General features: G+C 37.8%; 1 protein-coding gene across 1 annotated transcript in view; it reads right to left on the reverse strand.

Moving 5' to 3' along the window:
* RNF17 (ring finger protein 17) overlaps positions 1–20,329 on the reverse strand; it is a 110,867-nt gene that overhangs the window by 35,813 nt on the left and 54,725 nt on the right. The window contains exons 17-23 of the mRNA XM_027557653.1: positions 20,092–20,245; positions 17,887–18,002; positions 16,576–16,696; positions 11,925–12,045; positions 3,840–4,070; positions 3,047–3,197; positions 2,803–2,921 (exon numbers count right to left, since the gene is read on the reverse strand). Coding sequence (XP_027413454.1) covers positions 2,803–2,921; positions 3,047–3,197; positions 3,840–4,070; positions 11,925–12,045; positions 16,576–16,696; positions 17,887–18,002; positions 20,092–20,245 — 1,013 coding nt within the window. The remainder of the gene's footprint in view (positions 1–2,802; positions 2,922–3,046; positions 3,198–3,839; positions 4,071–11,924; positions 12,046–16,575; positions 16,697–17,886; positions 18,003–20,091; positions 20,246–20,329) is intronic.

A 20,329-nucleotide genomic window follows, 5' to 3' on the forward strand; every position in this document is an offset into this window, starting at 1 on the left:
TGCTGTAGTCTATGGGGTTGCAAAGAGTCAGACACAACTGAGTGACTGAACTGATGGAATTGTAAACTTAAAAATGTGAATTTTATGTTAGTGCATACTTTACCACAATAAAAAGAAATCTATACAAAAAGATTTCTCAGAAGGGTAGTAAAACATAGCAGTTAGTATGTTGGTTCTAGAATTGGAACTCTTATAATCCCAGTTCAACAGTTAGATGTATTACTCTGGATTATAAAATATTTAACCTCTTGAAGACTCAATTTTCTTGTCTCTAAATAATACCTTGCTGCTGCTACTGTTGCTGCTAAGTCGCTTCAGTCATGTCCGACTCTGTGCGACCCCATAGATGGCAGCCCACCAGGCCCCGCCATCCCTGGGATTCACCAGGCAAGAACACTGGAGTGGGTTGCCATTTCCTCCTCCAATGCATGAAAGTGAAAAGTGAAAGTGAAGTCGCTCAGTCGTGTCCGACTCTTAGAGACCCCATGGACTGCAGCATACCAGGCTCCTCTGTCCATGGGATTTTCCAGGCAAGAGTACTGGAGTGGGTTGCCATTGCCTTCTCCAAATAATACCTTAATCATAGCTTAAAGGTCTGCTGTGATGATTAAGCAAAATAATGCCTATTAAGGCCATTAATACATGGTCCAGACATGCTTAAAGCTATTATTCTACTCTTGAAATGGTGGTATTCCACTGTAGTCCTTAAGTCATCTGATTCAAGCTGTCTGCAGGAATGCATTCTCTACCATGTTGGGTACGGTAAAGGGATTGATAGAATTCTGTTCTATCAATGAACAGAGGGTAGAGCCTCCACAACAAAGGGTAAAAGGACAGCATCAAGAAAGGTAGGAGAGGCAGAGACACATTCTTGCCAGGTAAAGACCCACACCCCAGCTGCTGCGATCCATAACCAGGAGGAATCACAGAGATATGAGTCTCTTCTCTGAGGAGCCAGGGATTCAAGCTCTACATGAGACACCCAAACCCCTAGATTCTACACAGGAGAGATTCCCAAAACACCTGGATTTGAAATCCAATAGGGAATATGACCAGGAAAACTAGAGAAGAGCAGAGAACAGAAAAATTGCTCTTAAAGGGCCTGTGCCCAGACTCAACCTAAAAACAAGTGCAAAAACACCATACTGAAAACTGCATGGACAACATATGAAGAGGACCCTCTTACTAAATCTTAAAGCATCTGCTGGAGAGACAGGAACCACCTGGGATGTCTCCCAGGGATGGAGACACTGGCAAGAACTTTTTTTGTTATCTCTGGCTACCTTGCTCTCGCCAGTACTGGAATTCTCCCTCTAACCGGTCAGCACCAACAGGTCTCCCATGCTGAAAGCCCTGCCCACTACACTCCTGAGCCTCAGCTGGACCTCAGAGACAGCCAAACAACAGGTCTGTCCACCAGTGCCCAGCTGCTGCTGCAGCCCTGCCGCCACAGAAGGAGATACCTACAGAGGGGTCACCTCTAGAGTGCCGGGCTGTGGTGGCCAGGCAGGCTTGTACCCCTGAGTCCCACTGGGCATCTCCTACATAAGGCCACTCTACCAAGACTGGAAGAGACAACTGATTTACCTACTATGTAGAAACAGACAGAGAACTAGGCAAAATGAGACAGAGGAATATGCTCTAACCAAAAGAATAAGATTAAAACATCAGAAAAAGAACTAAACAAAACAGAGATAAGCAATCTCCCTGATAGAGACTGAAAAGTAATCATAAAGATGCTTACCAAACTCAGGTGAGGCTTCCCAGGGGGTGCCAGTGGTAAAAGAATCTGCCTGCCAATGCAGGAGATACAAGAGACGTGGGTTTGATCCCTGGGTTGGGAAGATCCCCTGGAGGATAGCTTGGCAACCCACTCTAGTATTTTTGCCTGGAGAATCCCATGGACAGAAGAGCTTGATGGGCCGCAGTCCATGGAGTCACAAAGAGTTGGACATTACTGAAGTGACTTACTACGCATGCAAACTCAGAAGAAGAATGGAAGAACACCATAACAACAACAATAAAGAGGCAGAAAGTATAAGAAAGCACAAAACAGAAGTTGTAACTGAATGATAAATGCACTAAAGGGGTTCAATAGCAGACTGGATGAGGATGAAGAGTGAATCAGCAAGCAGAGGACAAAGCAGTGGAACTCACCCAGACAGCAACAAAATGGAAAAAAAAAAAAAAAAAGAAAATAACTTAAGGAACTTTGGAGGCAACAAGAGGTGGAATAACATTTGCATTATAGGAATCCGAGACAAAGGAGGAGATAAAGAACCAGAAAAATTATTTGAAAAGTGGCTAAAATTTCCCTAATCTGGGGAAGCAAACAGATACCCAGGTCTAGGAAACCCAAGAGAGTTCTAATAAGATGAACCCAAAGGATCACATCAAGACACATTATAATTAGAGTGGTAAAAGCTAAGGATAAAGAAAAAATCCTAAAAGCAGCAAGAGAAAAACATCTTGTTATGTATATGGGAATCCCCATAAGGCAGTGAGTAGACTTTTCAGCAGAAACTTTTTTATTCCCATCTTCATTTGTATCTCAAGTTTCTTTTTTAACAATTTGAAATTAATCTAGATACCTGTCATACTCACCTATCGCTATCTCCTTAATACCACCAAAGTTTATGTGCTTTGTATTTTTTCCTTCCTGCTTCTCAAAACCCTAAAATTAACTAGATCTTTATGAAAATTTCAGAATATGTCAGAAAAATAAAAACAGATCAGAATCCAAAAAGAAAAATATTTAAAATCATATTCAGTAATGAGAAATTTTACTCAGGTAAAAACTACCTTATATCAACAAGAGAGCATTCCAAAGATAATCTTCCCATTGTCTTTAGGTTTTCTTGAAGTTCTCTTAAACAGTTAATGTTCACTACTAGTTCAACACCCACGTCATACAGCAAGACCTATGAAAACAATAACTTTTAAGTCTATGGAAAAATAATGCTTTAATTTTTTTTTTGCAAACTGAAAAGCATGAAAATACAAAATGCATTTACTTTCTTGATTATATTTTTAACTCTGCATTTACCTCTACCAATGTGTCTGTAACCATTCTGATGATCTGGCCCCTTCGCCACTGATTTTTATCTGGGATATTCACAGCACAGTGCATATCATTTTCCCATTTAACAGGTTCCCATTTTGAGTTTTCATAAGTAGCAACCATCTTTTCTCCTAAACTATGTAAAGAAAAAAATTTTTTATCTCTGAAACTTTCTTATAACATACAATTCTCTGACCTCCCTCCCTTGTTCTATTCCAAACAAACTGGATGCCTCCTTCCTCCTTGAGCACCTGAGCACATTTCTACTGCAGGGTCTTGAACTAGCTCTTCCCTCTGCCTGACATGAGTGCCCCCCAGGCATCTTTAAGGCTCGCTTCCTCACTGCCTTGAGGATTTATCTCAAGTGTCACTGACTCTGTGAGGTCTTCCTGCCCAGGTGCTTTATTTTTCTCATCTTCATCATTATCTCCTGCTGTAGGTAACTTTCTTTGTTCACTGTCATTCCCTCTACTAGAATGTAAGCTCCATGACTGCACAAACTTGTCCATGTTTTTATCACTGTTTCCCCAACAGCTATAATACTGGCTGTCAAATAACAGGTGCTCAATAAGCCTTTGTGGAATATATAAATCTTAATACAATAAAAATAATCAGTTAATATACTATTTGTATACTGTTAACTAGTTTTTAAGTGACTACTTAGCTGACATAATTTTGTACTTTTAAAATTCTGCATTTATGAGTTCTAGATCTTTGAAATAAAATACGGAAAAGAGAATAAACTATATGCACAATATATTTTCCTTGGATGTTATACCTATGAAGCAAGTTTTCTGTTAATAACCACTGAACATAGATCTTCTCAGGAGACACTATATTGCAGATGTGCACAGGCAGTTCCTTATTATAAAGTGACTGCAGATCCTCACTAGGTAGAGATTTTGCAAACAGAGGATTTATTAAGTTGTTTACTTCATTTGAAATAATTTCTTCTGGAGAAGGATCCCACACTTCAATATGCTTTTTAGAATTATCTTTGAGGGTATATCTGAAAAAAAAAAAAACCCATTAGCAATATGAATAGTTTGCAAAATATTTATATTTGTATTTGGTTAGATCTAGAGATGAACAAGTTTTAGTTATGATTCACTGCTTTGCAGTTTTGATATTAACAGAAATTTTAATCTTTTTAAAAAAGAGTTCTTAATGACTAACAAAGGACAAAAAGGAAAAAAAACATGTAAAATCCAGGGTTTCCACTTTAAAAACAGTTTAAAATACCAAGTGCGCTAATAATTTCATCATTCCTTACTGATACTTTGTACTCACAAAAGAACAGAATTATTCAGGATTTTTTTTGGTAACATGAATATTTCTCTTTGCCTAAAAGTTATCAAACTGTTTGTCAATGAGAATACAAGTGGAAAACAATTGTTATTTTAAAATCTGTTAACAAGCAAAATTACTGAATTAAGTGTTTAGAATGTTTAATTAACCTGAACAGTTCAGAATCTAATCACAGATAATTAATGGCAAAATTTCTTCAAAGGAAAAATCTTAAATTCTTTCATAATAAGCTGGAGATTGTGCTAACCAAAGGGGCTAAGTTTTTCCTTCTGAATCTATTGGATAGTTTTCATTCCTTATTTGACATGAACTCTGAGCCTAACTAGCTACTCTTGCCTTCTTGAAATGTTCTTTCTTTGGTTCCTGGTTTTTCTCTAATCTCAGGTTCCTGATCTACCATTTTTCTGGGCTTCTCTCTCCTGTAAGTGATAATGCCCAGAGTTGAATGTTCATCTATGGAGATTGAGATGATTGATGAAAATGATGGACTCATTTATCATGTATATGTTTACTCCCCATCTGAATCACCCAATCAGGTCTCTCTCTCTTCTATGCTCCAGATCTTGATACTTATTTCTTTCATTCAACTAATACTTAATGGGTACATACTGTGAGCCAAGAGTCCTAGGTTCCAGAGATACAGCAGTGGACAAAATAAGCAGGGTCCAGTCCTCCAGGATCTTATGGTATTATGATAGTGAGTGATTACATAATTACACAAAAAATAAATTTCGAAGAACAAGGGCATAGGCCAATGAAATCTAACCTATTCTTGGAGCTGGAGAAGGTTTCTCTGATTAAGTGACATTTCAATTGAGATTTTAAAAGGACAAGCAGAAGTTAGGGAGGCATTCCAGAAACCAAAGGAAAAATATGTAGCTTTGGCATAGTAAAGTAATAGGTCATGGCATGAACCTTGAAGCACACAGGGGCCAGATTATTTGGGAAACATTATGTTTTATTTTATAAAGGATAGTATGCATGTATGATACAGGTGACCCCAACAAACTAGACTGTAGGACTTCAATTTCCTTCCTTCTTACTCCTTAGGTGCTCAGGGAAAACATTGATCAAGGGAAACTCATGTTCTAATTTGAGGACAGGCAACAGATATAATCCGCTGGAGGAGGGCATGGCAACCCACTCCAGTATTTTTGCCTGAGAATCTCATGGGTAGAGAAGCCTGGTGGGCTACAGTCCATGGGGGTCACAGAGAGTAGAACACAACTGAATGACTTACAGACACACACAACAGATACAATGGAAACAGTAAGACTGGTAGCAGTCTGCAGGAATCAGCAATCTGGGTATTTAAGGGCAAGGAAACTGACTGGGGCTGCCAGAGCGGTAGGGTGGGTTTACAATAACTGGTTCCCTGGGAAGGTTTGCAAAGCAATGTGCTTCCCCTGCCTCAATTATTTTTAATCAGAGGACAACTGCTTTACAATGTTGCGTTGATTTCTGCCATACATCAACATGAATCAGCTGTAGGTATTCACATGTTCCCTCTGTCTTGAACTTCCCTCCCTGTCCGATCCCTCTAGTTTGTCACACAGCTCCAGGCTAAGCTCCCTGCACTATATAGCAACTTCCCATCACCAATCTATTTAACAAATGGTAATGTACATATTTCAATGCTACTCTCTCAATTTATCCCACCCTCTCCTTGCTCCACTATGTCCGTAAATCTGTTAATTGTGTCTGAGTCTCTATTCTTGCCCTGCAAATAGGTTCATGGGTACCATTTTTCTAGATTCCATATATATGTGATAATATATGGTATTTGTTTTTTTCTTTTCTGACTTACTTCAGTCTGTGTAACAGGTTCTAGGTTCATCCACCTCACTAGAACTGACTCAAATTCATTCCTTTTTATGGCTGAGTAATATTCCACTGTATATATGTACCACAACTTCTTTATCCATTTACCTGTCGACAGACATCTAGGTTACTTCGATGTCCAGGCTATTGTATACAGTGCTGCAGTGAAGACTGGGGTACATGTTATCTTTTTCAATTATGGTTTTCTCAGGGTATATGCCCAATAGTGCGACTGTTGGGTCATATGGCAGTTTCATTCCTAGTTTTTTAAGAAATTGCCATACTGTTCTCCATAGTGGGTATTATCAATTTACATTCCCACCAGCATACAAGGTTTCCCTTTTCTCCACATTCTCTCCAGCATTTACTGTTAGCAGCTTTTCTGACGATGACCATTCTGATGGGTGTATGGTGACCTCACTGTAATTTTGATTTGCATTTCTCTAGTAATGAGCAATGTTGAGCTTTTTTTGATGTGTTTATTAGCCATCTGGATGTCTTATTTGAGGAAATAAGTGTCTGCTTAGGTCTTGTGCCCATTTTCTGATTAGGTTGTTTTTCTGATGTTGAACTGCATGAACTATTTGTCTATTTTGTCAGTTGCTTCATTTGCAATTATTTTCTCCTATTCTGAAGGTTCTCTTTTCATCTCGTTTATGGTTTCCTTTGTTGTGCAAAATCTTTCAAGTTTAATTAGGTCCCATTTGTTTATTTTTTGTTTTTATTTCCATTACTGCAGGAGGTGGGTCATAGAGGTTCTTGCCATGATTTATGTCAACATTTTCAAAAGTATTTTAACTTAAATTAGTTAAGATCACTGACTCCTACTCTCATTTTTTTGTCTGAGTATTCTAAGGGGTTGGCTAAGGGGAGTTGACTTCGAAACACATTTAATTTGGATTTAGTGGGATACAGTTTTGTGGTTGACCACCACTTCCCTGTGGAGTTACGCTACTGCTAACCATCTTGGTATGGGAATGGATTCCAGAAATACTCCTAAGACCTTTAATGTCACAACATGAAAATATAAGGTTCAATATAAAGCAAATATACCACTATGAGGAGGATGCTGGAGACAAACTATTTAACGAGTACAGTGAGCCACTACATGCTTGTTAATCTGGTGTAACAGTGCTTTTTTATACTTAAACATGTCCCAGTTGGACAAGAATTAGGGTTACCCTATTAATAAGTGAATTAAATCAAATCAATACATTAATAAGTATCAGTTTAAACTATATTAAAAATTCATTAAAATAAAACTTGAAGTGTCTTGAATATTACATACATAATGTATATATAATATATATATGTGTATATAATGTATATAAGTAAATATTGTGCAGGTATAATGATGTAACAGATTACAATCTCAAGAGATAACCCTTAAACCTGCAAAGAACAGGGCTTTGAGGAGAGCAGCTGTAAGAGGTGTGTTTCCTCCAGCAGTCCTTAAATCTTTACAGAATCACAAACCACCATATTCTGACCCACAGACCTGTTCCAGGAAGCCCTGACACTTGATACAATGCAAAAAGGGGGTGCAAGCAGGCATCTTTAACACAAGCACAGGTGCCCATAGGAACCAGAAAAGTGACTAGAATGAGTGCAGTTGTGAGGCGGCACATTGTATATAGGGAAGGGGAAACCCATGGGGAGCTTTCTTTCTTTTAGTTTATTTTATTGAAGTTTAGGTGATTTACAATGTTATGTGAATTTCTGCTGTCCAGTAAAGTGATTCAGTTATACATATACATAATTTTTTCATATTCTTTTCATCATGGTTTATCCCAGGATATTGAATATAGGTCCCTGTGCTATACAGTAAGACCTTGTTTATCCATTCAATATATACTAGTTTGCATCTGCTAATGTGGGGAGCTTTCTGTTTACAAATTTGGCACCTAATTCCACTTTGAAGAAAATGCCTGAGGCCAGCTGAGGCTCTCCAGTCATTGGTGGCTCAGCTGGTAAAGAGGTGGCTTTACCAGTGGTAAAGTGCAGGTGGCTCCTGCAAAGCAGGAGACCCTGGTTCAATTCCTGGGTCAGAAAGATCCCCTACAGAAGAGACAGGATACCCACTCTAGTTTTCTTGGGCTTCCCTGGTGGCTCAGATGGTAAAGAATCCGCCTGCAATGGGGGAGACCTGGGTTTGATCCTTGGGTCACAAAGATCCCCTGGAGGAGGGCATGGCAACCCACTCCAGTATTCTTGCCTAGAGAATCCCCACAGACAGAGGAGCCTGGCAGGCTACAGTCCATGGGGTCGCAAAGAGTCAGACACGAGTGAGCAACTAAGCACAGCACACAATGTATATATAATACATAAAAAGAAATAATATTCACCTAAAATTAACTATGATTTTTAGAAATCTACATGACACTACCAATAACTGAGCTATGGTTCTAAAAAAAACTTTAAAAAATTACCAATAAACAAATTTCAATCAACCACACTACAGAAAAGACATTTACTTTTCTGTTCTTGCCAAAGGAAATATCACCAAATCTGCCATTTCATGTGGTAATCAGTACACAGTTAAAAAATCTGTAGAAGTATTTTACAGGTGATTCTGAATTTTCTAATATTCATAGTATTTGTCAATTTTGAAAATCTGTAATTTGTTGATTTCTTTTAACAGTCTACATAAATGATGTAATTTTGCATACTTTTCCTGAATGGGGGCCTCCCAAATGTACAAATTTCAGGCTGACCCATGAACCTTGGATTTGCCCGTTGAGGACTACAAGGTTGAACATTTGGGAGTGAGGAATCATGCCTGCCTCTCTCTTCACCCCTCTTCCTTAGTTACTGCCATGCCTGATCCTGAGGCTCCATCATGTGAGCCCTGCAGTCCTTCGGCCAAGGGCATGACCTACAGCTCACTGATCACTGCACAATGCTTTGCTTCCTGGGGATCCTCCCTCTGCTTTAACAGCCACAGGACCTCACACAACACGCCCAAAGAGGGTGTCCCTCCACTCTGTGTGTCGCCTCCACTCTCCCCACAAACCTGTGTCCTGTTCTCAGCAGAAGCACCCAAGATGTCCTTCAGTAAGTGATTGGATAAACAAACTGTGATACAACCAGACAATGGAATATTATTCAGTGCTAAAAAGCAATGAGCTATCTAACCAGAAAAAGACACAGAGGAACCTTAAAAGCATATTACTAAACGAAAGAAGCCAATCTGAGAAGGCTAGATACTGTATGATTCCACCATGGAAAAGACACAACTATGGAGGCGATAAAATGATCAGTGTTTGCCATAAGCTAGAGGGGAGGGAAGAATGTTAGGCTCTCACAGATTTTCAGGACAGTGGAAATACTCTGTATGACACTACAATGGTATATTCAAGTCACTACATACTGTCCCAAACCCACATAATATACATACAGTAACCCAAACTTTGGACTTTGATGATTCTGACATGTCAACAGTTTCACTGTTCCTTGTAAATACACCACTTTGCTGGTTGATAACGGTGGGGAGGCTGTGTCTATGTGGGGGCAGAAGCATAAAGGAACTCTGTATTTTCCACTTTATGTTCTGGACCTAAAATGGCTACAAAAAATAGTCTATTCAACAAAATAAAAAGGATGACAACCCTAAATATGAAACATGTAACTATAAAACATAAGGAGAATACACAGGAGAAAATCTTTACAATCTTGGCTTAGGCAAAGATTTCTCAGCTAAATACAAAGTGCCTGAATTATAAAAGAAAAAATTGCCAAACCGAACTTCAAAACCAGAACATTCGGCTCTTTAAAAGACACCTTAAGAAGCCAGATTGGAAGAAAGTATTTGCAAAGTACACGCCTAAAGAAAGACATGTCTAGAATATATAAACAGCTCTCATATTTCAATAATAATAAGCAACAGTTTTTAAAAAGGGCAAAACATCTGAAAAGATACTTCACCAAAGAAGAGATACAGATGGCAAATAAGCACATGTTAAGATCTTTAATGTCATTCAGTTCAGTTCAGTCGTTCAGTCATGTCTGACTCTTTGCGACCCTGTGAATAGCAGTACACTAGGCCTCCCTGTCCATCACCAACTCCCGGAGTTCACTCAAACTCATGGGAATTAAAAATGAAAACCCCTATACTCCTATAAGAAGGGCTAATATAAACATAAAATGACAAGTCAAGTGCTAGCAAGAATGGAGAAGAATAAAACTCTCATAAACATTTGGCAGGTTCTCATAAAGGCAGAAATAAATTTACCTTACAAACAGCAATTTTGCATACATACATATAGCTCCACAAACACCTGTATGCAAATATTTACAGCAGCTTTATTCATGAAATTTCCCCAAACTGAAAATAGCCCAAATGTCCATCAATTGGTAAACATATAATATTACGGTGCATCCATACAATGAAATACAAGTGAGCAAAGCAATGAGAACTACTGGTGTAGGCAACATGACCTAATCTCAAAAGCATTATGCTAAATGGAAAGGTTGTTGTTGTTTAGTCACTCAGTTGTGTCCGACTCTTTGTGACCAAATGGAAAAGCAAGACACAAAAAGGCCAAGTATTGTATGACTCCGTTTATATGAATGTGTGGAAAAGACAAAACTATGGAGACAGAAATTTGATCAGTAGCCGCCAAGGACTAGGTATGGAGGAAGGAGACTCAATACATAAAGAAACAAAGTGAACTTTGAGGAGTGATGGAAATAGTCTGCAACTTGACTGTAATGACAGCTGCATGATTATATGTATTTATCAAAATTCATAACTCTACCTAAAAAGGGTGAACTTTTTTATTGTATATGTTATATATTTCATAACCCTATGTAAAAAAAAAGAAAACTCAGTCCAATACATTTAAATATTTCTTCTCCTTTCTCTCCCTCCCATGCTTAGGACCTATAGTGGAAAAGGCCAGCCCTCTCTTTCTACTTCTGGTTCCACCAGTGTTGGGTGGGGGTAGGGGCGGGGGCGAGGGGGGCAGAGCCAGACCACACACTGGCCATGTCACGGCAGACCTCTGCTGGGTGTCGCTGCTTCTCTGGCATACCCTGACAGGCATCACTGTGGGTGTACTCAAATACTGGCTTTCTTAAGGGCTGTGTGATGGAGTTTCTTCAGGAGACCCCTCAGGGGCCACTGCCCTGCACAAGTCCCTACCATAGAAGAACTGCTGTGTCCTGACTTCAAACCCTCCCACCTTTCTTACCACCACTCTGCCCTTCTGCTTCTGGGTCACCTCAACCACAAGGCTTTTAAACAGGACAGGCCTTTTAACCAGACCTGTCCTGGGTAAAAGCACAATGGTCAAGCCTGGTTCCCCTTTAAAGTATCCACTTGTGCCCAGGAAAAATTCCTATTTCTCCAGATGAGAATGCAGGCTACTCTACTATTTTGGTCACTCTCTACCCTGCCATTTCTCTTTGTGATTCTCTTCACAAACGGTTCAAGAGGCCACCTAAACAGACATCCCACCTAAAATAAAATGTCAGTCTCCTTTTCTCAGATGCACCCTCTATCTCCAGAAACCATTCTTGTAGAGCCCCATAGGGATGAAGAAAAAAGCCACTCTACTCCCACCTAGACTAAAGACTCCAATTATTTTTTTTTCTCATTTTACTAACCCATTAATAGGGAAAAACTCCTGTCTATAGTCTAAGCAGATCTCCAATGGGGAATGATATGCCAGTTTCCCTTCTTGTGAACAGTTTTACATATCAACTAAAAATAAAAGTTTACAGGTCCACTTACCCTACTTCATAAGATGCTAGGCCCTCTTTGACTAGCTGGTCATTAATACTGGTGGGAATCATTCCAGGAGCACCAAGAAAATCAAAAAGTTCAACTAACAGCACATTATCTTCCAGAATTTCTGTAAAAATATTAAGACTAGTTTGGGGAAAGAAATAAATACATCACAAAATATACTAAATGAAGCAATTTTAAAAACCTGAGAACTTAATTTCCTTCATTTTGCATACATGAGGCTTCCTGCTCAGTAATGTCCATTTCTCTCTAGGGGTAGATACATCACTTGTCATACATGAAAGAACTGCCAATGTTAATAAAATTTTCACTTTAGGTTATTATGTACTGTTCTATAATAAACCAAAAGCAGCTTGAAGCTTTTAGATTCAGAGAAAAACACAGTGACATACATTAATTGCAATAGCATTCTGTTGTGGTTTTAAACTGTTTTACTGGATTCTGCCAAGTTCCAGAGGGCAAAAGATATAAATAAAAATCCAGGCCACTGCTTATTTGTGAAGCTTTACAGCTTTTCTAAGAATGACACACACATGTGTGCATGTAAACACACACACAGAATGGCACAAAGTTTCAAACAACAAAAACTCAACCTAGAGTATTAACTGGAATTCTTCCCCCTCCTTCTGCTTTTAGGACAAACCATCTAATTTTTTACCTGTTTATTAGGCCTATTTCCTAAACGAAACAGGGAGTCAGCTTAGGGTCAAGTTACATCTCATGTGCCTATTTACTTATTTTGAGCACACAGAACCTGCTCAGTATGCACCTGAAGGAGTGAGAGAAATTTCTTTAAGAAATACACACTTCTATGCACTGAGATCGGCTAATGTCTACACTTCTATACAATAGTAGTAGCTGGCAGGTGCAAAGAAAATGATGATTCCAAACAAAAAGATAAACTATTATCAGTAGTAACATCCTACATTGCCTAGCTATAAGAATACTTGTTGGAAGGCTTATTTCCTCCAAAAGTTTAAAAATCATTCCTGACTACTTTTTAATGGACCAGATATATTATCTAGAAACAAAATGATAAGCAACTCAGAACCTTCAGTTAAGCTCCTCACTTTTCACCTTCTATGTTCCCCTTAGCACTTTGATTTCATACTTCCCTTGCACAAGTTCTTTATTCCAGAGGGCCAACTTTTCCTGTGTTCCATACCTTCACCATCTTACCTACTCTGCTCCTAATTAAATGTCCTTTGTTTTATAAGGTAACAACATATACTAATCTCATCACTGTGCAGGTTGATAGGGAAAGATGTTTTAGGTCGAGTGGGGCCTTCTGTCACTCCTTAAATCAAATACACTACACTTGTGCTCAGATTACTGGCCTAACAATTAACTGAGAACGAAAAAGGGAGAGTCAAGAAAGAAACCCGAGTCAAGTCTTCATGGATTAGCCTTGGGAGGAGACATTAAACAAAGAAGCTAAAAACCAACAAAATAAAATACCAAGAGGAAAGCTAAAAGGACAATTAAAGGACTTTAAAGTTAGAGCCAGTTCATTAGAAAAGACCCTGATGCTGGGAAAAACTGAGCGCAGGAGGAGAAGGGGATGACAGAGGACAAGATGGTTGGATGGCATCACTGACTCAATGGACATGAGTTTGAGCAAGATCAGGGAGATGGTGAAGGACAGGGAGGACTAGCGTGTTGTAGTCCATGGGATTGCAAAGAGTTGGACACAACTGAGTGACTAAACAATGACAAAGTCAGCTCAAGTTACTCAGAACTAAAAGGCCCTAGAGGAAAACAACAGAATGGGAAAGACTAGGGATCTCTTCAAGAAAATTAGAGACACCAAGGGAATATTTCATATAAAGATGGGCTCGATAAAGGACAGAAATGGTATGGACCTAACAGAAGCAGAAGACATTAAGAAGAGGTGGCAAGAATACACAGAAGAACTGTACGGAAAAGAGCTTCACAACCCAGATAATCATGATGGTGTGATCACTCACCTAGAGCCAGACATCCTGGAATGTGAAGCCAAGGGGGCCTTAGAAAGCATCACTACAAACAAAGTTAGTGGAGGTGATGGAATTCCAGTTGAGCTATTTCAAATCCTGGAAGGTGATGCTGTGAAAGTGCTGCACTCAATATGCCAGCAAATTTGGAAAACTCACCAGTGGCCACAGGACTGGAAAAGGTCAGTTTTCATTCCAATCCCAAAGAAAGGCAATGCCAAAGAATGCTCAAACTACTGCACAATTGCACTCATCTCACATGCTAGTAAAGTAATGCTCAAAATTCTCCAATCCAGGCTTCAGCAGTATGTGAACCGTGAACTTCCAGATGTTCAAGCTGGTTTTAGAAAAGGCAGACAAACCAGAGATCAAATTGCCAACATCTGCTGGATCATCAAAAAAGCAAGCGAGTTCCAGTAAAACATCTATTTCTGCTTTATTTGACTATGCCAAAGCCTTTGACTGTGTAGATCATCACAAACTGTGGAAAATTCTGAAAGAGATGGGAATACCAGACCACCTGACCTGCCTCTTGAGAAACCTATATGCAGGTCAGGAAGCAACAGTTAGAACTGGGCATGGAACAACAGACTGGTTCCAAATAGGAAAAGGAGTACGTCAAGGCTGTATACTGTCACCCTGCTTATTTAACTTATATGCAAAGTACATCATGAGAAACACTGGGCTGGAAGAAACACAAGCTGGAATCAAGATTGCTGGGAGAAATATCAGTAACCTCAGATATGCAGATGACACCACCCTTACGGGAGAAAGTGAAGAGGAACTAAAAAGCCTCTTGATGAAAGTGAAAGAGGAGCGTGAAAAAGGTGGCTTAAAGCTCAACATTCAGAAAACTAAGATCATGGCATCTGGTCCCATCACTTCACGGGAGATAGATGGGGAAATAGTGTCAGACTTTATTTTTCTGGGCTCCAAAATCACTGCAGATGGTGACTGCAGCCATGAAATTAAAAGACGCTTACTCCTTGGAAGGAAAGTTATGACCAACCTAGATAGCATATTGAAAAGCAGAGATTACTTTGCCAACAAAGGTCCGTCTAGTCAAGGCTATGGTTTTTCCAGCGGTCATGTATGGATGTGAGAGTTGGACTGTGAAGAAAGCTGAGCACCAAAGAATTGATGCTTTTGAACTGTGGTGTTGGAGAAGACTCTTGAGAGTCCCTTGGACTGCAAGGAGATCCAACCAGTCTATCCTAAAGGAGATCAGTCCTGGGTATTCATTGGAAGGACTGATGCTGAAGCTGAAGCCAATACTTTGGCCACCTCATGCAAAGAGTTGACTCATTGGAAAAGACCCTGATTCTGGGAGGGATTGGGGGCAGGAGGAGAAGGGGATGACGGAGCATGAGATGGCTGGATGGCATCACCGACTCGATGGACATGAGTTTGAGTGAACTCCAGGAGTTGGTGATGGATACGGAGGCCTGGTGTGCTGTGATTCATGGGGTCACCAAGTGTCGGACACAACTGAGCAACTGAACTGAACTGAAAAGGCCCTTAATTTACTACCTGTATTAGAAAAACCAGACAAAAAACTCTATAGACTAAGGGTACAACTTCTATAATCATATTCTTCTTCTACAGGACTACTGCATCAGAATAACATCTTATACAAAGTGAATTAACACATTCTAGGTTATAACTAAATAATTAAATCATTTCTAGGTTATGTGGCCTTGAGCAACTGATCTCTAAGCTTCAATTTCTTCATTATAAAACAGTCTAATAATCTCATGATATTTTGGGTTTGATAAATGAAAAAGTGGGTATCATAAAAAGGGCCTTTGAAAGTGCCATATAAGTCAAACCTAAGTAAACATAGTTGTATATATCCTGCACTAGTACTGTTCAGATCAACACAGCCAGTGTCAGTCACAGCTCTGGAAAACATCAAAATCTCTGATAACAGCAACTTTCAAATCCTCCATCCAAATCCCTTGGGGTCATACATGTTTCAGAATTCTTCAAACTGAGAAAAGCTATACAGAATATATACTTCTCATTTCCTAATACCCCCAGAAATTCTGAGGCAGCAATCATGACTATCTTGAAGTATAATATATGATCAATACTCACTATAAGGGAGATCAATATTAGATTTTCATGTAAACTCAGGTTTTGCCATTAAATTTGTTGAGTTACAAAACTGAGGGCTAGAGCTTAGCCTGTGTTATCAGACCCAAACTGTTCAAAAGATAAACAATTTTTTCCAAAATAAGCTGAGAATCTACAGTTAAATTCACCTGAGTCAAATAAAACAAAAATTATTTTCTAGTTATCTCCCATTTCCCTTCACTTTCCTGAAAATTAAACCTTAGCATCCATCCCTCCAAGATGAGGGACAGAGACCAGCACAAAGGAAAAGAGAAATAAGAGAAGTTAACTCCTGGCTTTAGGGTTTTCAAGAAGACATGTTGAGGATGACTTGATCTTCAGTGGAAATTTGCCTCATGTGCTGATTTTATACTCTTGGGCCTGCAGAAGATATTCCATTGTCCTTAGTTCTCAATCAATGTTACCTCTCACAGCTCATATTGACAACACACTGAATTTATAAGATCTAAAAAATGTTATATATCATACTGTTAGTCTTATTTAAGATTATGATCACACGGCACCCAATAAAAATGAAGAAAGCTTACTAATGATGGAACATGTCATAAACTTATCTTGAGTCTTTTCTTCAAATTTTTCTTTAGCATTTTTTGACCACTGCACTGTCCCTTTATATGGTTCAATATAGGCCAGCTTACATTTAATTGCCTATGTCAAACAAAATTGCATCATTAAGAAAGTAATGTTAACTTATGGTTATTTTAGAATTCAAGTGTTAAATGTGTACAAAACCAAACTTTGCATTTGAATTTAATACATATTTAGAAAACAAATGTCCAAATATCTCTAATAATACTTATAAATGCAAACAGCTGGAATCAACAGAGTATGGGATTACAAGGTACAAACTAATATGTAGAAAATCAGCTACAAGGATATATTGTACAACAAAGGAAATATAGCCAATATTTTATGATAACTATAAATGGAGTATAACTTTAAAAAATTGTGATTATTTTGTACACTTGTAACTTGTATAATACTGTACACCAACTATAAGTCAATTAAAAAAAAATTCCCAATAGCTTATTAAAAAATACCAAAACCAAAGATGAAACAAAAAGCCCCAGAGTACTTTGTTGAATGAATCATTTTATACTCAGATACTGGAATAATAAGCATCCACTGTAAGAACTGCAGATATTAATACTATGATACATTGTTAAATGAAAATGCAGGTTATAGGACTATATAGTCTAATCTCATAATTGTTAAAAACACAGAAGATGCATCTTAGAAGTATATATATCAAAAATACTGAATAATTCTGAGTGATTCCTCCATTTTATCATCTATATTTTCAAGTTTTTCCTGTATTATTTTATCCATTTTAAATGAAAAATACTGCTTAACAATAATTCAAATACTAGGAATATATAAATTAGGAAATAAGCCTCCTTAACCATACTTATCTCTGGGGAGTAGGATTCCAAGAGAAGGGTAAGTTTTTTACTTATTCTTCCAGACATCTTTCTCTTGCACGTTACATATACTTCAACATAAACGGGATCACAGTAAAACCACTTCTGCAATGACTTTTTTCACATAATACATCATATTCTTACTACATTGTACAGTTATTTCAAAATAATACATTAAAAGCTGCAGACCAGTACTTATAAAAACACACATATTATACACATAATTATAATTAATGCTTGTTTGCTAAGATACATATTATTTAATAGTAATTACAGAAACTTTGATAGCCCATGAGTCAGAAATTATTTACAAAAAAACTGTAGTTAAAAGAACATTTCTATAGTAAAAATAACTTCAAAAATACTTTCATGTTTGTACTGACATTCTAAACCTGTGATTCACAGTAAGTAGATTACCTTCTCTGCAGGATTCAGAAACTCATCCTTTATCTTACGCATGTCTTGAAGTGTTATTTTTGCTGTATTGCCAAAGTCCACATATTTAACTTCAACTTCACGATGTCCAGGCAATCCTTTAAAAATTATGAAACTGGAAATCACAAACTTGGAAAAAACATTATCTAGCAAAGTTTAGACTGATCTACAATCAGCTAGATTAGAATATCTTTATGTTTAACATACAAACAATATTTTTTAATGTAAAAAATATTTCTAATATTTTCACACAAAACCAACCATACTGTATAGTTGGTTCAGACTTGGTCAATGAGAAACTAACAATTTAAAGATATCAAAAGATAACCAAAATCAGGATAACAAAGTCATCCAATGCTATGTGTTACAGCCTAAAAGTTAAGAATTAGATCTGGAGTTAAGACACTTAAATGACATGTGACTGTGAGGAAATCTAATTAATATCTCTAAGATACTACCCTGAGCAAATTACTTTTTTTCTCTCAGCCTCATTATTTCATCTGTAGAGTGGGTGCACCAACAGAGTCAGATCTTAAGACTGTTTTTGATGATTCACCTACTTAAAATACACTTGGCAAAGCACCAAACACCAACTAAGCACTTAATGTTTGTTAGTCAACATAGGTAATTAAACAAGACAAGCAACTTAATGATCAAGGCACAGATTGATTCATATAATAATATCTAACAGTGAAATTTTAAAAAATCATCTGTAGATATTGTGAAAAATGAGCAGAAACAGACCTCTATGTCAAACTAGTTTTCATATTTTAGAGATACCAGAGAAATCTCTGGAACATTCAAATAGACTGAAGCATGAATAAAGCTCTATCTTTTTATAAACAGTCATTTTGAGTGTTTAGCCCCTCTAACGGAGAAGGCAATGGCACCCCACTCCAGTACTCTTGCCTGGAAAATCCTATGGACGGAGGAGCCTGGTGGGCTGCAGTCCATGGGGTCGCTAAAAGTTGGACATGACTGAGCGACTTCACTTTCACTTTTCATTTTTATGCACTGGAGAAGGAAATGGCAACCCACTGCAGTGTTCTTGCCTGGAGAATCCCAGGGACGGGGGAGCCTGGTGGGCTGCCGTCTATGGGGTCACACAGAGTCGGACACGACTGAAGTGACTTAGCAGCAGCAGCAGCAGCCCCTCTAAGCACATGTGTTTACAGTGCTACAAAACTTTTTGCCATTACTTTCAAATTTATAAACTTCTACAGAATACAATTTCAAAATGGAAAAAGTTCAGGTATTCTCTGCTCCTAGGGAGAAGTGAAAGCAAATGGAACAACACCAACACTACCTAAGATGGCACTCAAGCAGAACCTGAAAAGACGTATGTACCTTAAGTGTAAGGTAAAGAGGTGAGGAAAATGCTCCATGAGAGTAAACCTAAAAAGTAAACGGGATTCAGAAAACTAGCAGCTGAATCTAGGAAAACAAGTGACATAACTCCCCAGAATAACAACAGTGCAGTAAGCCTAAATGACAAGCAGTCTACATGGAGCAGGTGATGGAATGATGTTTTCACTGTTACAAATGAAAAAATCAAACCAACATTATATGAAAAGTCTTATCATGTAGAAAATTATTTTAAACTATTAGGAAAATGTAGCCATAAATTTTTTAAAAAATGAAAAACTGATGGAATTATCAACTCAGAATTAAAGTTATACTTTATGGAATAGCACTGAAAACACTTGCACAGAATATGAATTAAACTAAAAACTGTGGTATAACTATGGAGGAGAGAATGGGGACAAAACAGCTATAAGAGATCTAAAACTCATCTAATACATTTACTACCTAAGACTGAAGTCTATCTACAAAGTATTATACATTATTTAGAAGAAATAACAGATAAATGACAAAGAAAGCCAAAAGAATTAAAAGTATTTGTCTTTTCAGTGGAAAGTAGAGTATGTGTAGGTCATTTAGAACTATTTTTTAAATAAGGCGAATGTTAGAAAACAAAATAATGGTTAAAGTCCTAGTCAAATCAAATGAAATCTAAGGAGCCAGAGTTTCATCTATCAACATTATCACTAGCTTTCTAAAGCTAGATGACAGAGCAAAATTGTAAGACCAGACAATATCACTTTAATGATTTAATTTGTACTGACTCAAATGACATCAATTTTTAAATGAAACATCTTCCTGAGGAAATAGTATGCAATTTCCTACCAATAACTTTTGCTCGGTACCAAACTCCATCTTCAAATTTAGCGACACAGGCTTGACCTTGAACTGGACAGAGGATTTCCAGATTTTCTGCATCTTCACTTTTATAGAATTCCTCAATTCCCTTTAATAGAAATAAAAAATCCAGGCTCTCTATCTAAGAAAGAGAGATTAAAGCAGGTATTACAGCATTATAGTTTCACAGAAACTTAAAATTTAAATGTTCCATATATTATAGGCA

Source organism: Bos indicus x Bos taurus, chromosome 12, assembly GCF_003369695.1.
Source record: "Bos indicus x Bos taurus breed Angus x Brahman F1 hybrid chromosome 12, Bos_hybrid_MaternalHap_v2.0, whole genome shotgun sequence".
Taxonomy (NCBI): domain Eukaryota; kingdom Metazoa; phylum Chordata; class Mammalia; order Artiodactyla; family Bovidae; genus Bos; species Bos indicus x Bos taurus.